General features: G+C 38.6%; 1 protein-coding gene across 21 annotated transcripts in view; it reads right to left on the bottom strand.

Annotated features, from left to right (window-relative positions):
- The window catches only part of MARK3 (microtubule affinity regulating kinase 3), a 60,355-nt gene that overhangs the window by 4,509 nt on the left and 32,475 nt on the right, over positions 1 to 23,371 (bottom strand). For 4 of the 21 annotated variants that reach the window (XM_059475032.1, XM_059475037.1, XM_059475034.1 and 1 more), the window contains 10 exons: positions 21,322 to 21,378; positions 20,176 to 20,412; positions 19,950 to 20,069; positions 19,187 to 19,286; positions 18,807 to 18,919; positions 17,914 to 18,067; positions 16,219 to 16,436; positions 10,816 to 10,919; positions 5,006 to 5,263; positions 2,704 to 2,730 (listed from right to left, as the gene is read on the bottom strand). In XM_059475032.1, the coding sequence (XP_059331015.1) occupies positions 2,704 to 2,730; positions 5,006 to 5,263; positions 10,816 to 10,919; positions 16,219 to 16,436; positions 17,914 to 18,067; positions 18,807 to 18,919; positions 19,187 to 19,286; positions 19,950 to 20,069; positions 20,176 to 20,412; positions 21,322 to 21,378 (1,388 nt within the window). Of the gene's footprint in view, positions 1 to 2,703; positions 2,731 to 5,005; positions 5,264 to 6,016; positions 6,182 to 10,815; positions 10,920 to 16,218; positions 16,437 to 17,913; positions 18,068 to 18,806; positions 18,920 to 19,186; positions 19,287 to 19,949; positions 20,070 to 20,175; positions 20,413 to 21,321; positions 21,379 to 23,371 lie in introns of all 21 variants that reach the window. The other 17 variants (XM_059475033.1, XM_059475039.1, XM_059475038.1 and 14 more) reach the window with 10 other exon arrangements.

Here is a 23,371-nt window from a genome sequence, read left to right as displayed (position 1 = left end):
GTCTCACACACTTTTCAGCTTGAAATTAAGCCAAAGTGTTCAGTTTGTAAACCACAGTACTCTAAATCTAAGAAAGGTCATTATTTAGAATATACCTGCCACTTTGAAATAATAAACATTCTCATGGAAGCCTCTCAGAAAACCCTCACTTTGCTCAGTTTTTCCATGCATCAATGTTCCATTCATCGAGCAGGAGGAGCTGCATGAAGTGACACAGAACCTCAAGTGTGAGCCATCATGGCAAGCTTAGGAGAGCAGTGCCAGTGTCTCAAGGTGCTCCTTCCTTCATGGCAGACATGGTTGTGGTCCAACCCTCTGCTCTGGGAACAGGCACTGCCTGTACTGCCAGGATTGCTCTGCTTGGGCTTTGTGAGTCAGAGGCAGCCCTGAGGCCTCCTCAATTGCCAATACAATCTTCACTTCTGTGCTAGTTTATGCTCTAAATTTTCTGCTTTTGCTTGTGTTTTACATAAACTGATTTTATGGACCAAGATGCTTCTCGGTCTTGAGAATGGAACAAATACATAGACAAGTTCTGTTCTCATTTGTCATGCCTTGCTTACACATTATCTACCTTATGGTTTATGAAGGGCTTTCACAAATCTGATTGTTTCCACACATCTGTCCCAGATTATGCTGTGTTTCCTGTTCTTTACATCTTTGTATGCTGTTTTAAATATCCAAATAAACACAAAGAAAACTGTCTAAAAAGATACTGAAAATCAACAAAAAGTGCAAGATGATAAAATAAGATCAATTTATGGAAACAGAGAAATGATGCTGCAATAAAATCCAGAACATTGAGTCATTTTTGCTGTCAGAGAAAAAAAAAAAAGTTAAGACTTCCACAATATGCAGATTGGCAAAGACAGTGCATAGTACAAGATAGATATATATATATAGTCACACATATATATATATTTGATACCTCTGTGTACTGAGCACAGTATTAAAACTCAGCAGTTTAACAAGGAGTGACTGATCATCAACTTTCATTCAGCTCCCTAGCACTGATGTTGTGGCACTAGGTATACATGCTACTAGGTTACTGTAGTTCTTTCAGAACCACAAAGATAGTGAGCTCAGGTAGGATTCACAGCAAATATAGCCAGGAGAAACTGCCAAAAGTCCCAGCATTTTCAGTTTTTGTACCTACATACAGATCAGGTATGGAGGGACACATTCTTAAAACAGAATTTAAAAAGCACACTGCTCCTGTGCAGGTTGTGTAAGATTTAAAAAATTCTTATTCAAAAAGACACATTCATGGAAGCTGTAGCAGACATTTCCAACATGGTCTAAGACTCCTGGCCTCAAGTCAAAGGTAATTTTTAAAAAATTACCTAAAAATTACCTGAAATCTCAAGTTTAAACAATAACCTTTTAGCTTAAAACTGCACCCATATTAGGATTTTCCATCTTTCTTCAGAACAAATGTAGATGCACCCTGCTGTGGAGGGTTGCACACATCAAAGTGCTTTGTTGTAGAAGTGGGCTGCAGCCCACAGCTGATGATGCACACTGGGTTAAAGCCACTGTCCCTGCTCAGTTCCAGCTCTAGGTTGAGTTGCATGGTTTCTTTTCTTTTCTCAAGTCAGCTGTGACAATGCCAGCCAAGCCAAGCAACACCAGTTCCAAACATGGACATGTTTGGAAGAGCACTGATTATCATCACCATGGCATGGGATTTACTCAGTTCATCAGGTAGGGTACTTTCACCCTTGCACTGTACATAATAAATCCACATTCAGGCAGCAATTTACATATGTTGGGACTCCCTAATCTTTGTATTCAGCCTTGTATTCTGAAGGTTAAAGCAGATGCCTGGTTTCTGGCCCTATCTCCCTGGTTTTGATCAGTAGCAGGAAACTGGAAGTACCACCCTTTAAGAAGTTTCAAGATGTGGTACAACTAAACAGGCTATTACAAAACTACTGGAAAATTGACCTGCACATCAAAACTGTATAAGCCATTTTCATGAATCATAATGGATTAATGAGAAATATAGCAGCTTGATTCATTCCCAAATTTCAAAACTAAATTCATTCCTTTGGCTTGAAATGTGAATCAGACTTTTGAGCTTTTCCCTTTTGTTGATAAATTTGCATAAATGTTGTACTTTTTGTTTAGAACTGAAGAGCTCTATTTGCACTTCAGCTGCAACTCACTTCAACAAATGCACCCCATTTTAAAATAAATATACAGCTATTGAATCTTCATTCAATCTTCCACACAAAACTTCATCTCACAGCTGTGCTCAGCTGCAGGCAATGTTTCAAACCTTTTATTCTCTTCAATATCATAAAACAGAGAGATAACATAAATTTAACAACACTTACCTTTATTTGCTTGTAACTTTATGTTTTGTTTATACTTTCATCATTGTTATCAAACACCTCATTCTTCAAACATAAGCATGCTAAGTGTATTAGTACAGAGAACAGAATTACTTTGGCACTACCAACTCTATCAAAGAAAAAAGAATTCACAAGGCATGCTTAGCATCTTGTTATACAACACAGATGGTGCCACAGATTCTTAGGTATCATCATGAGTTAATGGATTTATTCTATGCTTTCCTCTGAAGAAAGAAAGTATTTAGTTCTCAGCAGGAAGTTTAGTTTTCAGAAAACCAAGGCTAGAAAAGCCAAATCTTTTGTTAATTGCAGGAGCCACTTTTTTTTAAATATAAATAAATCCTACCTTTTGATAAACCTGAATGACATGTTTCTAAAAGAAATTAAGCCAAAATAATAATTAACAAAAAAATTTGTACAAAATAAATTGAAAAAGGCATTTAAAGCGAAACATGCAAAAATATCTCATTTTAAATGCACAATTAAATTACACTTCAATACATCCTCAGATTAGGCAGATGATTTAGGGGCTGAAGAGTCAAACTCCTGGCACTGTTACTTTCAATTTTTTCTGGGAAATATGTAACCAGTATTTATTATGAATTAAAATACATACTGGTGTCAAAATACTTGAAAACTCAAAATCTGCAAGGTCAGGTAAAAATATGTTTGGATTTTCTTCATATATTTCCCATGGAAAGCAAAAATCAGTAACACTACCATAATTCTATCTTGAGTATCTTCAGAGTTAGGTTGCTTCCTTTCTTCATAACATCAGCCATGTTGTGCAAAAAACTGCCTTAAATATTTAGCTATTTTAGTGGCAGAAGCTGTAATAATTGTCTACACCAGAACATAAGTAGTTCATAACCAAAAGAATTCTGATTCCCCATAGAGAATGCTACAATAAATTAATGAGTAATAAGGTTTAAAAAAAATCAATTTAACAGGAAGAAGCATAACCATGTCCTTCAGTGGCACTATCCACCTCCTCAGTAGTTTGTACAGCACTGAATATAACAGAGCCCCAGCTGCAAGAGATCCTCCAAGAGCAAACTAATCATCTGTAACTGTGCTATTGTGTTACAACTGCATGTTATTTAATCAAGTCCAGATGGAATTTAAACTACTGTCAAAAGTCGTGGGGAAAGACTTCTTCAAGAAAACCACACTGCACTGCAAAAGATGAAACTCTGAGGTAATGATAGAAGTTTGAATGCTGCCTAAACAACTGAGTGAAAAGTTTGCATGTTCACAGTTTGACTTTCCACATTTGGAACGTCAAATGGAAAATTAAGTAAGGATATTACAAACAAAAGTACAGAAAGAAAGACCTGCCAAAAGGATGTGGCTGATCAAGACTTCACTTGACATAAAGCAGATGGCTTAACACTTAAAAAATATTCAAATTAAACTTCTCTCTCTCTCAACATAAAAAGAGGGGGAAAAACCCAAACCAAATTTCCTACAGCACAGTTTTTCCCAGAGAAATGTTACCTGGCAGAGAACTGAGCAAATTAAAACATTTATAAAAGGCTAGACTCTCATGTTCTTGTTTTGCAAAGAATGTTTTCTACATTTTTAAAGAAATTCACACCCTAAACTGAAATCAGCCATTTGTGAAAAACTGGAGTGTGGCTTAGCATCATTTTGTAGGAATGGGAGACTGCAAAGGTGATACTGAGAGGGAGGCATCCATAGCCATAATGCAAACAGGAAGGAAATGGCTTGCTGCTGACGTGGTATAAGCTTAAAACAAAAGCTAGCAGCCCAAGATCAGAATGATCTTGTCCAAAAAACTTCACCTGATAAGGAGTGTACAAAAGCTTGATGATTATTCTTACAGCAAAGACAAACAAGCCTCAATTCTGCAAATGCAAGTTGTGGAGATCAGTGTTCTGAAGTATGTGGTGTGGCAACTGACAGGTTTTAAATACAGAAGGAAAAAAAAATCAATTTTAGGGTTTGTAATAACTAATCTAAATAATACATGGATTTGAAACTAGAAGTTCAGTTAGAATAAAATTGTTAGTGCAGGAGCAAGACCTGCTGATGCTTGGCTTTGGCTGGACCACCACACCTTCACACCTAACACAGAATCTGCACATCAACTAAAGGCCAAAGTAGGAATAAATTTTTTTATGTTTGACCAGACTCCTGTCTAGACTGAAACACTAATACTGCCATTATTTTAAGACGGCCTGTGACAGCACTACTGCCAACAGAAGCTTTTGTCTCCTGCCCCTACCCTTTCATCTGGGATATTTCTGTGTTGCCAGCAATGTAATGCTGGAAACACTGATGGGAAACACAACCTGAGCTGTCAATGCTACATCAAATATCTAGACTGGACTCCTAGTTTATGCTGTCTACTGATGGACTATGAGCAGCTCTTCAACTGAGCTGAAATGTTTCATCTCTGCAGACATGAGGCTGAAGAGCACAAAAGAAACAGCACAGACCAAACTGTCTCCCATTTAATCCCATTTGACTCAACACCCAAAAACAAATGGGTGAAAAGTAGACCTATGAAAAAATCCCATGCAACTGCATTTTAAGTTGCAGAACTTCAGCCATTAATCAATGAAGTATTCCTACCACAAAAAGGAGACAAAAGACACGCTGCAGCGGCACTTGCAGAGGCTTACCTTCTGGTCAGTTTGGAAGTGAGCTTGCTGAAGAGGTTGGTGGAGCCGCGGGCGCGGGTCTGCGAGAGCGGCGTGGCCTCGTGGGACAGGCTGGGCGAGGCGGGCGGGCCGTTGTAGGTGGCGGTGCGGCGCTCGCGCAGCTGCCCGTGGAACGTGCTGCGGCTGGCCGTCCCTCTGGGGAAACGAACACGGTCAGGGGTGCTCGCACTGCTAATGCTGTGGGTGGAAGCAACGGGAGTTCTCTGATCGGGAATAGCGCTAGGGCAGAAAACAAAACAAAGAAACCAACGCTAGAACGCCTTCGCACGGGCACTGCGGCTCAGCAGGAAACACAAAACGCTACGTTCTATGGTCAAGCATAAGCACACACTTTGGTATAGGCCCGGGTTGGAAATACCAACGTGATTACAGCACCGTATGGAATCAAAACTCGTAAGAAGTTAGGAGTAAGAGGCTGCCGAAACAGAAACCTACATAGGCAGAAAAGTGCAACAGGAGTATCCTGGAAGAGACCAGATAAACCAGGCCTACAGTGTTTTGCTGAGAAGATTGATAAAAGAATAGATCGGTAAAGTTTCCTCCCAGGAAAGAGAATAGGTAACTTTAATGTCTCTCCCTCCACATTCTGTACATACAACTTTGAAAGTCTTGCTAATTTGAAAGTATCCTACACAAAATTAATTTGAAAGTATCCTACAAAAAATTCTCTACAAGCAAACCGCTCCAAGTAGTGAAGTCCTTCGGGATACACAGTTAAAGTCTCCCACAAACTTTGACAATAGGGAATGTCCAATACTCCTAACAATAGGAAAAAATTAAGGTTCACTATTGCAGGATTATGTCACAGACAGCCTGACACACCACAAGACAAATGTAAACGAGACTAAAAAAATGAGGAAACACACATCTTGTGGGCAAAATATACTAGAACAATCTAGGACTAAAATTCCACAGCACAAAGTTAAGAAGCAGTGGGTATAAGTTAGTGTCACAACGATTTCTGGTTCTTACATAGGCCTGAAGTTATCTGCGCCATTGTCTATTGGAGGCAACATCATCTTCGTGTGCACAGAGGCTGACATGGACATCGACTTCTGATGTCGCAGCCGAACACTGGAGAAGGATGTGGTACAAACTGAAGCAGGGCTAGCTGCGTAAGCGAACATTTCTGTCAGGCTGCGAGGGGGTTTGGGTTCAGGCAGAGGCAGAAAGAAGAGCATGATGGACCAACAACAAACTACTGCATAGAAAAAAAAAGCAAACTTTTCCTTCTATTAACTGGTTTATCAAAGAACACGAACTCTAACAGCCCTCCTCTTCTATGTAACAGCAGTAACTGCCCTACACTCCCCTTAAAAAGCATCCTTACTTGCATGGTACTGCACATCTCTAAAAGATCCCCTTAAAAAGCATCCTTACTTGCATGGCACTGCACATCTCTAAGTGCCCATGCTCTTACCATTAGCATTAGTTTGCAGTGATTCCCTCCTTGATGTACAGAACCTGAGTAACTCAGAACTCTATGCCAAAGCTCTGTGATAAAGAACTGATATAACTTGTATTGCTCTTAACAGTAAACAATGCATTAAAACCCCCACCAAAGGCACTTTCTAAAGGACTCATGATAGCTCCATTACTACAGCAAAATCCTTTGCTTTCAGAGTGTTAAAAGAAATCAGCGAAAGCTGGGCAAGCTGTTAAATCTATATCAGATAACTGAGAGACTTCACAGGTACAATCAAAACCAAAAATACCATGATCTTTAACAACTCCAGAAAGGCCAAAAGAGAAAGGCTGCTAATAATCAACCTGTATGTGTAGCAGGCACTGAACATGCTTGCTGCTCCCTGAAGAAAGAAGAATGACTGTTGAAGAGTATTTCGTATTGCTTTGACCATGAACATTAAATTTTCCAAATTACCATTCAGGCTTTGAAGGAAAGTATAGAGCACTGTCTTAGCAGAACGGCCACTAAGCTGCCAGCTGCATGGTATGTTCAAATAGGAGCATTAAATTTAGTTATTTATTTAGGCCAAAATACTCTTTGCAGCCTTCACATTATCTAGTAATGATAAGGATAGGAGAAAAGTGAGAAGCCACAAGACATTTTGGGCCTTTCAGACTACACCACCACCTAATTCACATGAAGTTTGCTTTAAAAGTAAGACAGCTATAATTCAGAAATTTTGCTCAAGGTTAAGAAATCAATAATTCTCAGCGACAGTTTCATGACACTGCATGTTCACTTCCAAGTTACTTATTGGTTACACACAAAACCTCAAGTCCTGTTACCAAATTCTGGTACATCAGACTCTGGAATGCTAGTGCAGCTACAAGTGTCAGCTCCCCCACTTCTCAGGCTTGGCTCCCAAATCACCAGTGCAAAGCATCACACAGCTCAAACATCTGAACTGTTAGCTAAAATGCTTAGCAAAACATACTTGGTTTTGGTTTGGTTTTAACTTTTCAGGATCTGAAAAACTTCATCTGACTCATGCATGCATCTCAACAATGTTGAATCCATCAGGATGACACCTACAAGCACTACTTACAATGAAGCCTTCAATACAGGCCCAGGATTTACATTACCCCAGGGTTTTAAGGAATATTCAGAAAATGAACATTCGTCTCAAAACTAATACCCTGAAGTCACAAAACTGGTCACTAGCCTCTCAAGCTCCTCCAGCTCATTTCCTCTATATTTACTGCAAAAGATAAAGACTCTAGTTTTACAACACAGGACCCAAGTCACCTGCCTCCAAAGGTGTGACATTTAAAGGTATCAATAAAGGACCTTCTCCTTCTCTAATGCTTTGCTAGAAATCAGCTTCTTTGGATTACTAGCCTGGGAACACGGGAACAGTGAACTAACAATCACCAATTAGTGCCAAGGCTTATTAAAAATCTGAAGCTGTTGTAAATCATTTGTGTTACAAATGATTTAAAGCAATTGCCTATCATTATGAAGAGTGTTTCATGAGTCCCCAAGTGCGTTAATTAATGCTCAGGCTTTGGAGGAAAGCCAAAGGAGTTGTCTCCAGCAGAACGCCTGTGTCAGCCACACAATGTGTTAAAGAGAGATGGGAGACAGAACTCTTTGCTTCCACCAGTCTGGCATGGGTCTTCAAGACTATTGTCTCCAACATCAGATCTACTGACTAGTGATTCTTTAAAGGTTTCATACTTTCAGAAATAATGCCTTCTCAGAATTCAAGATAAAAGCAGAATAAGCAATATTTTAATGCTTTCTCTACAGAAAAATAGAGATTTTAAATGTGTGTATCTTGCCTTTTATGGTAAGTCTCCCAGCTTTTCACTGAGTCACAGTAAGTATCTGAGTAGCTATGGAAAATCTAAAATCTAATCTGTAATAAACCAATTACAGCAATTACTCTAGCCTGTAACATGTGCCGCCAACAGACATTTCAAAAGCATAGAAGTAATTTTTAACTAAACCTTGGATATGTACAAAGCTCAGGTTCAACTTCAGATCTTGCTTTACAGAAGAAAAAAGAATAAGTTTCTAGAGTTACTTTCTGCCAAGCTGAGAGTAGAGAAACATTAAAGATTAATTCAGAAGAGCCAGTTCCATCAATCACCATGTTGATTTTTCCTCCATTAAAGGTCCCTGCACTTTATGTGACCAGTCAATGCTTCACCCAGTTACAGCAACAAAATACATTCAGATGTAAATTCTGAAATCTGTGCCAAAATCACAGTAATTCTGAAACTGTGCCAAAATGAACATGCAGTTTAGTACTGAAGCATTTCAGACAATGAAAGGTCTCCAACTATAATACAATTAGCAATGCATTCTCATTACCTTTTCTGGTTTTAACCCTCTATAAAAAGTAATGAATGTAAAATCAAAAAATGCATTACAAAAGCTATGAAGACATTTTTTACCTGTGCAAATATAAATTCTCAGACATTTTAAATGACCCAAATAAGGCTAGTTTATCGAAAAACTAATGATGTTTAAATACCATATTGACAACAAAAGGTAACTTACACAAGGATAACCAACTAGGAATATAAACCATAACTAATATAGTTGTCAAGTGCTACTCAATCTTAACTTTGAGTTTAAGGTCTATATGTGACAAACCAGAAAACATCAGTTTCCTGAGAAACTGAAAATTGGGGAAACAAAATTACTTCATAAGATAGTTCTTCATGAGTATGAACTTACTCCTGAATTAAGGGAATATCTAAATCTCAAGCATTCCTAGTAAGTAATATCTAGTAGCTTTTAAAAATGCAATAAAGAAACTGTAGGCAAGATATTAGTTTAATTATGAACAGAAATGGTACTAAACCAAGTAATCAAGTAATAAAAAATTAGCAAAACTATTACGGACAGAAAGATTAATTTTTTCAAAGAGTGTTTGGAAAGAAAAAGCTATTAACACATCAAATCAGAGGAAGGATGGTGACCTTTACCCTAAACAACTTGGTATCATTAACAAGGAGTAACCAGTGAGGGCTGAGACAGGCACACTAAGGGACAGCACCAAAGAGCTGGGCTCTGCTTCACAGGACAGGTGACTGCAGGCCCAGCTGGCCAACTGCACTTCTGGCAGTCTTCAAACTTATACCTGACTGCTCCCTTAATCACTTTCCATTTGCAGAGAGCTAGGAGGAAGAGACGGGGTCAAAATCATGCTCTCTATCCCTAGGCTCCAGGAATCAAACAGGGAATAGACAGGCTTTCCAGTCAACATCACAATTCCTCATCAACTCCCAAAAGGAGGGAAAAAAATTTTGTTCAAAAACACAAGTTAGAAAATAGGTATTTTCTTCCCAGCCTTTACAAAATATCATAATATTAGGAAGGGCTGGAAAAAATTGGGAAGCACAGTAGAGGGGTACACATTCTTTAAAGTGTACCAGCTGAGTGCTCTCCTGGCAAGGGTTAACTACTTAATTGTTACCATCTTTTGACAGCAGTAAAATTCTGACAAGAAGGGCTGGAAATTAAAATACCTCAGGCAGGCAGGAAATTTGGTGGTGTTCCTCCCAGCTGCTACTCTGTACCTGATATCTGTGTTCACTATAATATTGTTTCTGACAGCTCTTCTCAGTCTTCACAGGCTGGCAGTAGATGTGACCACAGTGCCAACACATACAGTGGTTAGCTCCAGTTCCACTGCATGCTCTACTCAGGCTTTCATTCAGTAAATTAAAAAGAAATGTGTTATTTCTCTGATTGTTTTCACTCAGAATATGGAGATAGCCTGAGGAGGGAAGCAGCTGAGTTCTGTAAATCCTGGGAAACAATTAGACTGCCAGAGTATCATCAAGGAACACTGTTAGTCCCAGAAAATGGTGGATCACCATTTCATCTTTGCTCAGAAAAAATTACCTTCTCCCTGAGACTTTGCAGCAAAAATGGTATTTCAAATAATCCTAGTGAAGCAAGTTTAGAGTGAAATATAAAAAGAGAATGGTTCAAGAGAGATGGACTTTGTAGTCTGACACTAAACAAGGCTCTTCTGCAAGTACATGCAGAAGAGTTTGGCCACAGGAGTTCACAAAAGATTTAAGATGAAGGCTGCTACAAATATTTCATGTATTTAACCAGAAATTAGAAACTTCCTTTTACATTCTAAGTATAAAGACTATAAAATTAAATATAGAAAAAAAAAATATAGCCCCAACATACTTACAGGTGCTCCATAACCAAAGATTTGTACTTACCTTTCATTATGAATTACATTAGAATACCATTTATTTTTAAATTAGCCATTAGAGTTTTTTTGGAAAGGTGAAGACAAGTGACATACACCATAGGAAGACATTTCATATACCTGTTCTCCTTGCCATTTTGTATCACTGAATGCCTATCAGCAGTGGTTCTTTCACTACAAACATAAGTGTTGCGCCGTGTCATTGCTCCAGGGGTAGTATTATTCTACAATTAAAAAACACAGGTTTGTTATTCCCCACAGAAGGCTTTTCTGAGGTTAGTCTGCATATAACTGAAGGCTTTTTACTTAATGCTAGTTCTACACAGCTCTAAAACTTAAAATAATGAAATAACTCATTATACAAACTCCATCTAGTATTTGTAAGGAATATTGCAATCAGAAAAAATAATTCTAACAAGTTGTTCTTGTATTTCATACTGATGGCTCAAAATTATTTTCCTTAAAGGTTTTATTTACAAATGTTCTGAATTATAAATTCTGAGTATATACAGCATTCTTCTACATCTGCATAACCTGTATCTTTATAACCTATTTTTGAAATACTTTACCACTTGTAGCTTGGAGAATTTTCCTTTAAGTTAAAATCATACCCTTAAACAAGATAGGAAAAGCAAAGGCTTAACAAACAAATGTGGTAAAATTCAGTGGGAAGGTAAACATGGACTTCTAAATATTAAGATACTATGAAACACTAAACAAGTTTTAAAAACAGGGAAGAATAAGAGACAAATTGCAGAGAATTTCAGTAAGACATTTTTTAAAATACACATTTCAATACAAGCATAATACATTGAGGACAAGAGAACCAGGGGGACTTAAACTACAGACCTTACTTTAGAGGGGAGAAAAGAAATAGAATTACTTTGCCTCTGTCTTTACAGAGAAAGAGGGTGGAGATATGCCCAAGTTGGCGGTCAATTTTCCAGGAACGACTGAGAAGCTATAGGTAATTCACAGATAACAGAATTATAGAGTTAGATGCAATTACTGTAGGAAAAGCAGGGTGGTCCAGACAAACATGCACCCCCAGGTCGTAGAGGAAGTAAAAGCTGGCAAGCCTTTGTACTTTTTTCTCCCCACCCCAAGAACAAAACACAGGAAACTGCAAATGGTTGAAAAAGTAGAAAAAAAATCTTTAAAAGTTTTCTTTAAAGAAAAGGATCACAGGGCAAAGCGGGAAGCAGAAAAGGCTATAAACTTCAAACATCACTGCTGGGGAAAGTCTTGGAGGAGGTCAGCTTAAGGGAATGACTGGTCAGCACCTGGATAAGCACATGTTGAGTAAGGAGGGCCACTAAGAATCAGGCAGGGGACTTCATGCTCAACTAACCTTTTGGAGCTCTTTGAAGAATTATGCTATGACGGACAAGGGAAACTCAGTGGATTTTAAAAATAGCATTAAGAAAAGGTTTTGCATAAACGGTCACAGGAGAGAATCATGGCAAGAAGGATTAAAAAAAAAAGAAAGGAAAAGCTAGTTCAAGCACAAAAGCAGAGTAGCCAAACCTTTGTTGTTTCCCAACCTGAAATAAAACTGTTAAGTGGCGTATTCTCAATAAATACCAAAAGATCCTCCAGGGTCTTAAGGCAAAATATTTGCTATCAAGGGAGTCTCAAGCAACACATTCCCTGAGCCATTTAACCTTGAAGCCATCTTGTCTAAGGGACTGCTGACCTGTTTGTTACACATCTTTTACACAAATGTACAAATTAAAATGCAACAGTGAAGTGCACAACCTCCTGGTGTTAAAAAGTACAAAGACAAAGGATAATTTAGATTGGTAGAACAATTAATTAACATGTTAGATGCATGCAGCTGTCTAAAGGGTTCTTAAGTATTCTTCACTAGATATTCCTTAAGGATAAGCATGTGGCAAGCATCACATGCCTTCCTGGCCCTTTCCCTGTACTTTATTCCTTATACATCCCTTGTCTTCATATACATTTATTTATTTTAAAATATTAAATAAAATTTTATTTAAAATACTCCACCACCAATTCTTCCACTTTGACATTTATCAATGTATAAACTCCTCTCTCTTTACTAAGCATGTCAGCAATGAAAGCTGTGCACCTAAGGTGAAGTTTTGTTTATCTGCTCTTGGGAGGCCACACTGTGCAGGACTCTTCTTGGAGGCCTTACAAACCAATGGTACAGCAAAATATTGCTTATTAGCATTTGCAGATCATTTTGTTGTGTGTTCTGAACATACTAGAGGATGAAGCACCTAAAACATCCAACACTGGTCTTCTGGTGGGAAATAAGTACAATAATCAGTGGCTTCCTTCTTTCCACCTGCTCCCTTTGAACATGAAATGTTGGTTTCCCTTGAGAAAATACCACATAACATTACAATGTATTGTCATGTGGCACATCTGGAAAGACAAGACTGCAATCTCTGTGCTGGACCAGACTTTTAAGACTATGCATTTTCAGGTTTGGGAGTTTTGGTATTCATATCTGAAATGAGAGGACTGCAAGGACATGCTCTCCCAGCTCATTCTGAAATGCTAAGATGGAAGCACCAGTATACATTTTTTCCTGTTTGACTCAGATTTCAGAGGTCAGAGGAAGAGATTTAAGCACTTCAAGGTTTCAAATTTCAGTTTTGGCAAGAATAGTCTTGATATTGGGGCCTTTACACTTTCTAGTGCATGACCTTTCACGATTCATCAAGGGAGCTCTTCAGCTGTGACTTTTTGTTCAGCCAATCTGCAGACTGCTAATCTCTGGACATGACTAAACAGCACAGGTGCACAGCCCTGGAAACTGGTGAGAGCAGCATTCCCTGATGGAATGACAACTCCCAGGGTCAGGGGTGGCTGCCTAAGTTCATCTTCATGGCACTGTGTGCCTCCTTTGCAGGAGGAACTGACACAGCCCAGCACATGTTGAGACTTGTGAGCACATGCTCAAGGTCCAACACTGCACAGAGGATGAATTTGTGGTACAGAGTCCTCCTCTTTTCCTAGAGAGAGTCTTGTGTGCCCTGCTCAGGCAGGCTGCTTCCCATGAAGAGACACCAGGGGAAGGACTGATGAAAAACTTTCATAAAAAGCTTCTGACTAACAAGAGTGAACCAATCTATTTAGTTAAGAGCACTAGTATGGTATTTTGTCCTGGATAACTTTTCAAATGTACCACCTATTCTCCTATTTCAGTTTTCTCAAAGCTATTCTAAGGGTTCTGGCACAGCTTTATTACAACATTGAGGAAAAAATCCAAAGCTCTAATAAACAATCAAGGAATTATTAAGACACATATATTTCAGTTCCTGCTAACTATCCAATGTCTGTAGCAGGTTTTCATTATTAATTTGGTATTTGCCCAAACAGCTTGAAGATTTTTGATCTGTTCTTGTTCAGCTTGCAGAACAATTTTGTTTACAAGAGTTTAAACACTCTTATCAGCTTTAGAAGTACAGCTTGGAGCCCCTCACTCCAGTCCCGGACTCAGCTATCTGTTCTCCAAGCACAACTCCTATCCTTAAGTGCAGGCTTTTGTGCTTTGTTACTCAATATCAGCAGCACACATCTGACTAAGGGTCTCCAGCAAGGACTGGTTCTACTGCTTTTGCGGTTCTGTGAAAATACTAATTGTTTTTGTAAGATATTTTTACATCTCTTCATTGCTTTTCTGTCATATTACAAATTTCAGGACTTCAGTGCTTAGTAAAACAGAAGCTCTCTTCACCTCAAACTTTTTTCAACCTCAGGACAATATGGTAACTCCTGTATTGTTTTCCTTCTGGATGCATGCCAACACTGTAAGAAACAGAATTCCCTACTCAGCTGCAGAAAATGACTAAAAACTCATTTTTTCAGTGCTTCCCTTCACTCCCAACAACCAGAAAGCCAAAGTGTCATTTTTGCAGGGGGGAGATAAAGGAAAGGAAAAAAAAAGAGTTTGAACTGTCTGGTGTGAAGAGCTATAAACAGAGACAATTTTAAACACTAATTATTGAGTGACAACATAAGTCTGATTTCCTGTTCACCACCTGGTATCACTGCTAGTAAAAGATCAGCTGGACCAGTTGCACACTGAGTCAGGGAAGTATCAAATGATTATGAGCTGAAATTTCATTTCAGGTACAGTAGTAAGAAATTTGAAATAAGCCTACTGGAATAAATCCCCAATATTTGGGAGTGGCACAGAACAGCAGATGAAAAGATACTGAATGTAAAGTATGTTGTAACTGTGACACAGATATTTTCAACAAGACACCATACAATACCAAGTGAAGGCCAAAGTAGGACAAAACTGATTTGATTATCCTACCATTTTGAGATTCCATAGCTAAGAACTGTCTTTTAAGAGAAAACCAAATCTGAATGGTTTCTGGACTGATCAAGAACAAAGGGAAACTGTGGAAGACCACAAAAACAAAAATGGTCCCCCAAAATCCTGAATTCTTGTTCACATTTATGAATAACAGATGCTACAGTTGAAGATGTGTTTTTCCAAGGAAACTCTTGGGCTGATATCCTAGAGCCAAGTCACTACTAGCCACTGAGTCAACTGACAGGGCCAATTAAGTAAACCAAATTTCATTTCACTTCTTTTGCTTCAGACTGTCCTGCAGCTCAGGAAGTTATGTTCTTATTTGCTGTAAGTAATGGTGCTAATTATTGTGACCAAAGCAACTGTGACAGCTTTGTATGATGAGTTAAAAAAAAATAAAAGTTCTGTCGCAAGTTGAACAAATTGAATAAAGAACTAAGAATTTTTTTCTTCTGAAAAGAAGGAAGTTTTTCAATACAAAATCCCAAAGTTTTAGAAATTAAATGTCACATGACTGAAGCATTATGTGAAAACAGATTTCCAACTTTGCCTTTGAGGGAGGAACCACAGAGGACACAAGTTAAAGCCAAAATGAACAAAGGATTTTCTTTCTTTTGGCACACTGCCTGTTGCTAAACCATGAACATTTACTATTTTGCTCCTTTGTATGTTTTTATTGTTGTTGTTGTGGTTTAGAGGCAGGTGGGGGAAGCCCACAAGGACAAAAGCCAGGAACACTCCTTTTGAATACAGGCTGAAATACGTCTTTAAAGGGTTTTTAGAACTACATTTCTTTGATATTCTTAACAACATAACTATGACTTAAAATAGTAATGTTTGAGGACAAAGATTAGGTGGCTCCTTATACACATGAAACTATAAAACAGGATAACAAAAATAGAGATTTCATTCTTCTGTACAGAGGCCACAGAGGAGTGGCTGGTATCAGGAGTAACACAACTATCTTTTTCTGGTTTTCTTTTTCTTAATACCCAAATCATGTCTGTTTACCAAGAGCTACTTTATGCTAATTATGAATACTGACTACTTCAAGACTATTAAGAGGTAACTCGAATAGCTGACACTGCAAGGGAAAAAACACCTACATTTACTCTTGATAAATGAAAAGTAAAATCAGCATCACTGATAAATCACACATTTAACACTTTTTTACACCTCAAAAAAATTCAAGGTTTTGATAAATAAACGTTTGTACTTACACTAGGGACAGCTGAACTTTTCTTACGTTCAGGAATATCAGCCTTGTTGGGATTGCTGGCATTCCCAAGCATTGGGCTAGCTGGTGCAATTCCTCTTCCTGCAACAGCACTACTGCTGGATTTTCTTGACTGAATTCCTTCCTCTTTGAGGTCACTGTCTGTGGTACTAGTCTGGCTTCTTTTAGGATATGCCACTACTGAGGGGATGGATGGTCCAGCTTCAAAAACAAACAAAAGAAACAGGAAAAGGATTTTTCTTCTCAGAAGTTCAATGACTATTTTTTACCACAATGGAAATGTATTCACATGAGAACCAACACAGTTAACACTGGGAACCAGAGATGCAAAAAGATAATTAAATTATTGAAATAAATGTATTTCAGGAAACAGTAGAATATTGTGAAAAACAAAAACCTTTTAAGGCGAAGGTACAACTTGATTTCCATGAAAGTTCCAAGAATTTCATTAAGGTTTCTCATTTGGCTGCTAGAAAAACATTTTAGAGACATCTTAAAGACACTTAACAAGTAACTGACTCATTCAAACCAGAGCATCCCTCATTAGCACAGAGCTGCCATGTGCTGCTCAAGCCAATTTCCTGAGACAGGCAGGTGGTGACACAGCCCTGGGGCACAGCAGCACTGGTGCCTGCTGCTCTGTGCTCCTGCACCAGCGGCAGTGGCTCAGCCTCCCACGTGTGCCAGGAACTGCCCCACACCTGAGAATGAGGAAGCCCCTTCAACAGTGCCAGGCTCCCTCCTGCTTTAACAACCTTCTTCAGACTGGGAAAAGTCTGTGGGCTGTGTCAGGATTGGGTTCTCTGACATCTCAGACCTCTGATGTTACCTCTGTAACATCAAGTTACATTAACTTCTTACTTAAATGTTTTAGTCAGAATTAATCAAAAAGTGTAAGTATGTATATACATACACAGAAAAAATACATATAAATGCATAAGCATATAAATATATAATATGTAGCTAAAACACGTTTTACAAGTATCAAAAACCCCAGTAACTGGCATCCCAGAAGACTCCCCAAGCAAAGCAACCTCTGAATGCAGAAAATGCCTAAACTGGGATTCCTTTCATGAGTTAAGTGTCTGAGCAGGAGGATGTTTAAGACATTTAGAAAATCCTAATCTACTACATTGCACTCTCATTAAGCAGAAAAGTTGTAAGTTTGTCAGAGTCATTGTTCTTCAGAAATGGAATTCCTGGGGGACAACCAAGTGACACTAGCCTCAGGAAACAGGAAACCAGAAATATTGGCAAACTGACATTTCTTCAAGTTTTAGACACAAGCTGACCTACTAGTGTCAAAAGAAAACAAAAGCTGAACAGACATACAAGAGGATGGGGGAGGAGTGCTGTGCTTTTCATGAAAAAGGGGGTTGCAACATTCTCTTCAATTTGTGTAACAAGATTCTGCCAGCACAGTCAGGAATTTATGGGACAACACAAGGCAGAACAAGAGAATTAAGTTGGTGTATTCAGTGCTCCTCTAAAAGCTCTTTTGAAGGCTTTATAACAAAACCAATTAAAAAAAATCAATTATTCACTAAAATATTTAAACACCATGCTGTGAACTATGCTGTTGTCATCCTCCTTACACTTGGGGGATGGAGACAAACCCAGAAACTGAGCAGAACTGGCAGTCACTGTACTCTGCAAGATGGAAATGAGAAAAGCTCACCGTGATCACTGTACCGCCGCTGCTTCTGGCTGGAAGATATGCTTCTCTGAACTTTGTGATGAGGAGATTGTCCAGTGCTATTATTAAGATCACTACTGGGCCTAACTTTGGCAAGTGAAAGATTGCTGCTGGAGCTTGAATCACTTGCATCCAACTACGATAGAAATGAGAGTATGAAAATGAGAAGTTCAGACAAAACAAGTTAAAACATCCAGCACATTCTGGGAGCAGGAACAGGGGGGTGGAAGGTGGCTCTGCTGTATGGGAAATTACTGATGGCATGGGCAGCTGCCTAGAGGTCCCACCTTCTTTAAGGTTGTTGTACAACTGTCTTAGATAAAACTCAGTGGAATTTTCAGCTCCTCAAAGGATAATCAGTAAAGAAAATCCATTTGTCCTTTCAGAACTGTCCCCTCAGAGGTCTCCAAGATTTTTACAGGAAGAGAGGATACACTTTGTAGAGGCCACCACACCAACTCCTCTAGCAGAGGAACCAAGAGCACCTTGCTGATACTGAGCCCTCTCAGCATTGCATGGAAAGGCAATGTACAATGAAAGAACTTCTTCAGGTTGGTCAGTCCTGCTCCTTGGTTCTCTTAAAATAGTTACAGCTGGCACATTCACACCTGAGCTCCTAGACTAGCCAGGACAGTAACTGCTGAGCAAAGAGGGCAGTTCTGGAAAGCCTAAAAGCAAGAGTTCACTGGCTCAAAATCAGGTGAGAACAAATTTGCTTAATTTGGACTGCTGATGAATAGAACAACATGACTTTAAGTGCAAAGGATTTTTGTGCAGGAATGCAATGCCTACAGTAACTGACTTAATTTTTGCTTCTAACTCTGCTAAGGACACTTTCTGATTTGCTTCTTTGCAGTTTTAAGAATGGCACTTACCTCTGATGACTTCCTTCCTAGCAGTAAGTATGTAGCTGTGATTTCATCATACTTCATTTTACTAAGGGATTCTTGAATTTCTTCTTGAGAATATCCCATTCCTACCATAATATCTAAAACCAAGCAGACATTCTGTAAGTAATTGAAACTCTGATGTTCAGGCTGGCTGAGCGTTCAAAAAAAAGGATGGAACATTTAAAAAATTAAAAGAGAATTATTAATTTTGAGAACATAAACCTGATCAAGTATCAGTTTTAAAGGATTAGTTACTTTTTCCAAATGTCAAACAAATACAGAGTGGTGATAGAGGAAAAAGAAAAAAAGAACAACCCTCCCACATCATGCAAACAGTACTGTGGTTCTGGAAAGTAACCAATTACCTATTCTTTTCTGGTCCGAGATGTCTAGTTCTGGTTCAACAAAAGGTTTAAGTTCATCCTCCTCATGCCCTGCATTGATCCACCTGTCCTTCATAATTTGCTATGAAAAAAAAGGTTTTGTTAGTACAGTACACTTAGCAGCAAAGAAAACAAGCTGTGAGAAGAACAACTTCTTTATGCAACAAACACTAAGGTCTTTCCTAGTTTTTATTTTCCAGAACATTTCCAGCACCTCTTGCTTTGCTCCAGTGAGGAGAATCAGCTACACACATGAAGCCAAGCTTCTCCCCACAGTCAGCTGTATTCCAGCTCACAGCTGAGAGCCTGCAATGCAGACCAGGAGCAGCGTGACAACTTTGACATGGCTTGGAATTCCAAGCTCCACCAACAGAATTCCATGGAAGCCCTGTTTTGGTCTTTACTCCTCCATGAGGGTACAAAGGGCAACTACAACAGCCAATACCTCCAGCTCACAACTGAAAATGTGGAAAACAATGTGGTGGATCATCCATTGATGCAGCAATCCACAAGCTAACCACCAAGAAAAGTTATATATGACGTAGAAAGTGTTGTGACACATTGATTTTGAAAGTAACAAAACAGGTATATTACAACCCTAGTTAACAATATCTTTGAAGAGTCATGTGCTTTCATCAACAATCCCACCTCCACCCCAAATATGCATAGGAACAGCATGGATATAATAAATTACAGCTCAAAAATGCACATTGCAGAATTTGATGCACCTCATTTGTGCAATTACCTCTAGAGTGCCTCTTTTTGTTGGGTTTAGCACCAGGAAACGTTTGAGGAGGTTTTCACAGTCTGTGGACATGTAGAAAGGAATCCTGTATTTTCCCCTTAGCACTCTTTCTCTAAGTTCCTTGGCAACAGAACAAGAACAGAAAGTAAGTTGTAAGCAGGAAGTTACTTAAAATATTAGATAAAATATTAGATAAACATGGCCAACATAGTCCCCAAAAATCTACCTTTAAGTTCTGTCCATCGAAGGGAAGAGATCCACTCACAAGAGTATAAAGAATAACACCTAAACTCCAAACATCTACTTCAGGTCCATCATATTTCTTCCCTTGAAAGAGCTCTGGAGCAGCATATGGTGGGCTGCCACAAAAGGTGTCCAGTTTATTTCCAACTGTAAACTCATTGCTAAAACCAAAGTCAGCTATTTTAATGTTCATATCTGCATCTAGCAATAGATTTTCAGCCTGGAAGAGAAAGAATGGTTTGCAGATGAATAAAATACTTGATTTAAAATGCTATTGATTGCTTTTACTCATTCTTAAAAGGCAAGAAGCTGAAATACCCACAAACATTCCCTTCCTTGCAAGGTTTTTAGGTGTGCGTTAGTCAATCATTAGCATGTCCTGTTTTAAAAATCTCTGTACAATGGCTTCAGACTATGGGAGCTGTTTCACTGCCCAAAAACTTGTTACCATGTTTTTCTCCACAGAAATGTATCTTACATTTTGATCTATTCAGATGAAAATAAGATATAGTCTCACTATCCATACTTGATTGCATGTGGTATTCTTGCAGTAATTTGGTAATAAATATAACATTTAAAGTGCTTTGAAGTGTTTTTTATTTTTAATGGTGGTATTGTTTTTTGCTTTTTTTAAGTTACAAAGCTATGACAAGTTGAACAAATTACGTGGCAGTACTATTAATATAAAAGGCACAGTTAAAAGAAGAGATATGCTGTTTCATGCCAAGCTACAAAGAAGCCATATTTCAGTTTCATTATCACTACTGGTAATTCATTCTGTTAAACATCAATTCTTGTCATATCTCTATCAAACTATCACTTAAAAAAAAAAAAAAAAGATTTCTCATCTAACACTGACCTGCATGAGATCTCAATGCGACCACTGGGGGAGAGGTTATCTTTCAGCAGCCATTAAATGTTTGCATTTAAAAGCTTTATAAATCCTCTTCCTTTTATTTAAACTGGATCTAAGCTGCAAATATTTCTCAAGACTCACTATAACATATGCAAATATATAAATAAATAAATCAGAAAGCTCAGTATAAACTGTATTTTATAAACAATACAGGTCACACCCACAGGTACAGAAGCTGACACACAAACACTGCACACACTTTTTCCTACTCACCTTGAGATCTCTATGAACAATATGCTTTTGATGGCAATACTGCACTGCAGATACTATCTGGATAGAAAACAAGCCAAATTATGTAAGTGACATCTCAAAGAAGCAGGAGCTTTAATCAAAGATTTCAACATTTATTACTGAAGTTGACATGAAGTTATCCAGTCAGAGCTACATAACCAACTCCTACAGTGACCAGTATATTTGGGAAAAAGCTGCTGAATAACTTCAATGTTATTTGATCTATTTGCTTTCTCCTATACTTGAACCAGGATTTTGTTTTTCCTGTGGGGCTAATTATAGACCAGTAGAAGCAATGACTTTCAGAAAGGTTACTGAAGTATTTCCATTCCAATACTGTATACAGCTATAAAAGCTTTCCCCCTAGACTGAGGTTTTCCAGGCCCTCTGCAAAGGTGATTTTTCATGCCATGCCAGAGAGAAAAGGGTAAGAAATGGGTTTTGATTACTTGAGAAACTACTGGGAAACAGCCTGTTTGTCAAAATTTATGCAATGAGAAGCAACTAGGCATCTGACAGAGATCTGCTAAGTGCATATGGTTTAGTGTATTTTGAATACCATAGCAAGCTCAATGGAAAAACTCTCTTGTGTCTCTCAAGTGCAATGGAATAATTTCTTCCACGATAATTTCCAAATATCATAAAGATTTTCCTGCAAACCATATAAGCTATTTACACAGTGCAGTGTCATAGTACATTGCTTCTCAGAGTCATAAGCATTGCTACAGAAATTCACATGTATGGAAAAGCTGGATAAAGTATTATTCTTACATGACCACAAATGCAGTCAAATGCATTTTGTCATGCATGCATGGTCAGAATTGAGGCAGATGTTATGACTTGTTTAAATAAGTGGAAGTGCACATAAAAATAGTAATTATATTTAAATAAATAAATTTAAATTTTCAGTCTTCATTCAAGAGTAAGAAGACTTCCCCAGCAGAAAGATGAGGTAGCATTACTGTTACAAGAAAATAACTCCTGATCAGATCACCAGTTTAGTTAAGGGTCCCCTGCACTGGTGAAGGAGCAAAGGTTCTCTCCCTCAGCATTTACAGCACATGAAAGCTGTTGGTAGGTTCTTGGTAGGTCAAATAACTGATGCACCAGTAAGTTTTGTATTTGAAACTTAAGCACCAAAGTGATCTTTGTGCCCTGTAACATTGAATCACTCCAATGCAAAATGTCACCTTAGAAACCACGCAGACGGTGGAAAGCTGAAGTACTATTTCCATTCCTTACACCTTCATTCTGGTTTGGCTTTTTCCTTTATATGCTGGTTCCCTCTTTAGACTCCAAGTTCAGCTTTTTCCAGTTACTGAAACTGCCAAGGTGCTCCCGTGCCACCACTCGTCCCCTCTTTTGGTTCCCCTTCCTTTTCTCTCTGCTGCCATTACCTCAGCCCCAGCCACAAGCTCACTCTGCAGGGGCTTCCAGTGCTGACAGCATGACAAACACCTCAGGCTTTATTCAGGACTGCAGAGACACAGCACCAGCACCACTCACTCACTCCTGAGCTGCTTTATTGTGCCTGCCTAAGAGCAGAAGGCTGAGCAGATGATCAATCAGCAGCTTCCTTTGGAGATGCTTTTGAACTCCTCTGCACTGCAACAGGATGGCACAGAGACTGCAGAAGTGAGTCCCATCCATGTGAAGTGAAATCATCAAATGTCTAGGACATTAATAATTGAAGAACATAACTGAATGAAAAATAGCACAAAGCATGGCTGCTCCAGACTGAAACCTTTGTCTTCCAGCTTCCATCACTGTTTCCACTGACAGCTCCCTCACTTCCTAACCCTCTTGTGTGAGGAATTTTCTGACACTTGGCACGTGAAGAGAAGGGGAGGAGAGGCATCTGAGGTCTTTGCTAGAAGTAACAATTGGAACATTGAAAAACTTTTCTAAAGAGTGATTTTAAAAATCTGTATAAATACAGGTTTTGAAGAAGTTCTCTCTAGGCAGAAGAACCATTCTTTAAAAGGATTAAATGACAAAAGGATGATTGACCTCTCAAGGCCCCTTCCACACT

The sequence above is a fragment of the Ammospiza nelsoni genome, chromosome 6, assembly GCF_027579445.1.
Source record: "Ammospiza nelsoni isolate bAmmNel1 chromosome 6, bAmmNel1.pri, whole genome shotgun sequence".
Lineage (NCBI taxonomy): Eukaryota > Metazoa > Chordata > Aves > Passeriformes > Passerellidae > Ammospiza > Ammospiza nelsoni.
This window is presented reverse-complemented; position numbering and strand designations above follow the sequence as displayed.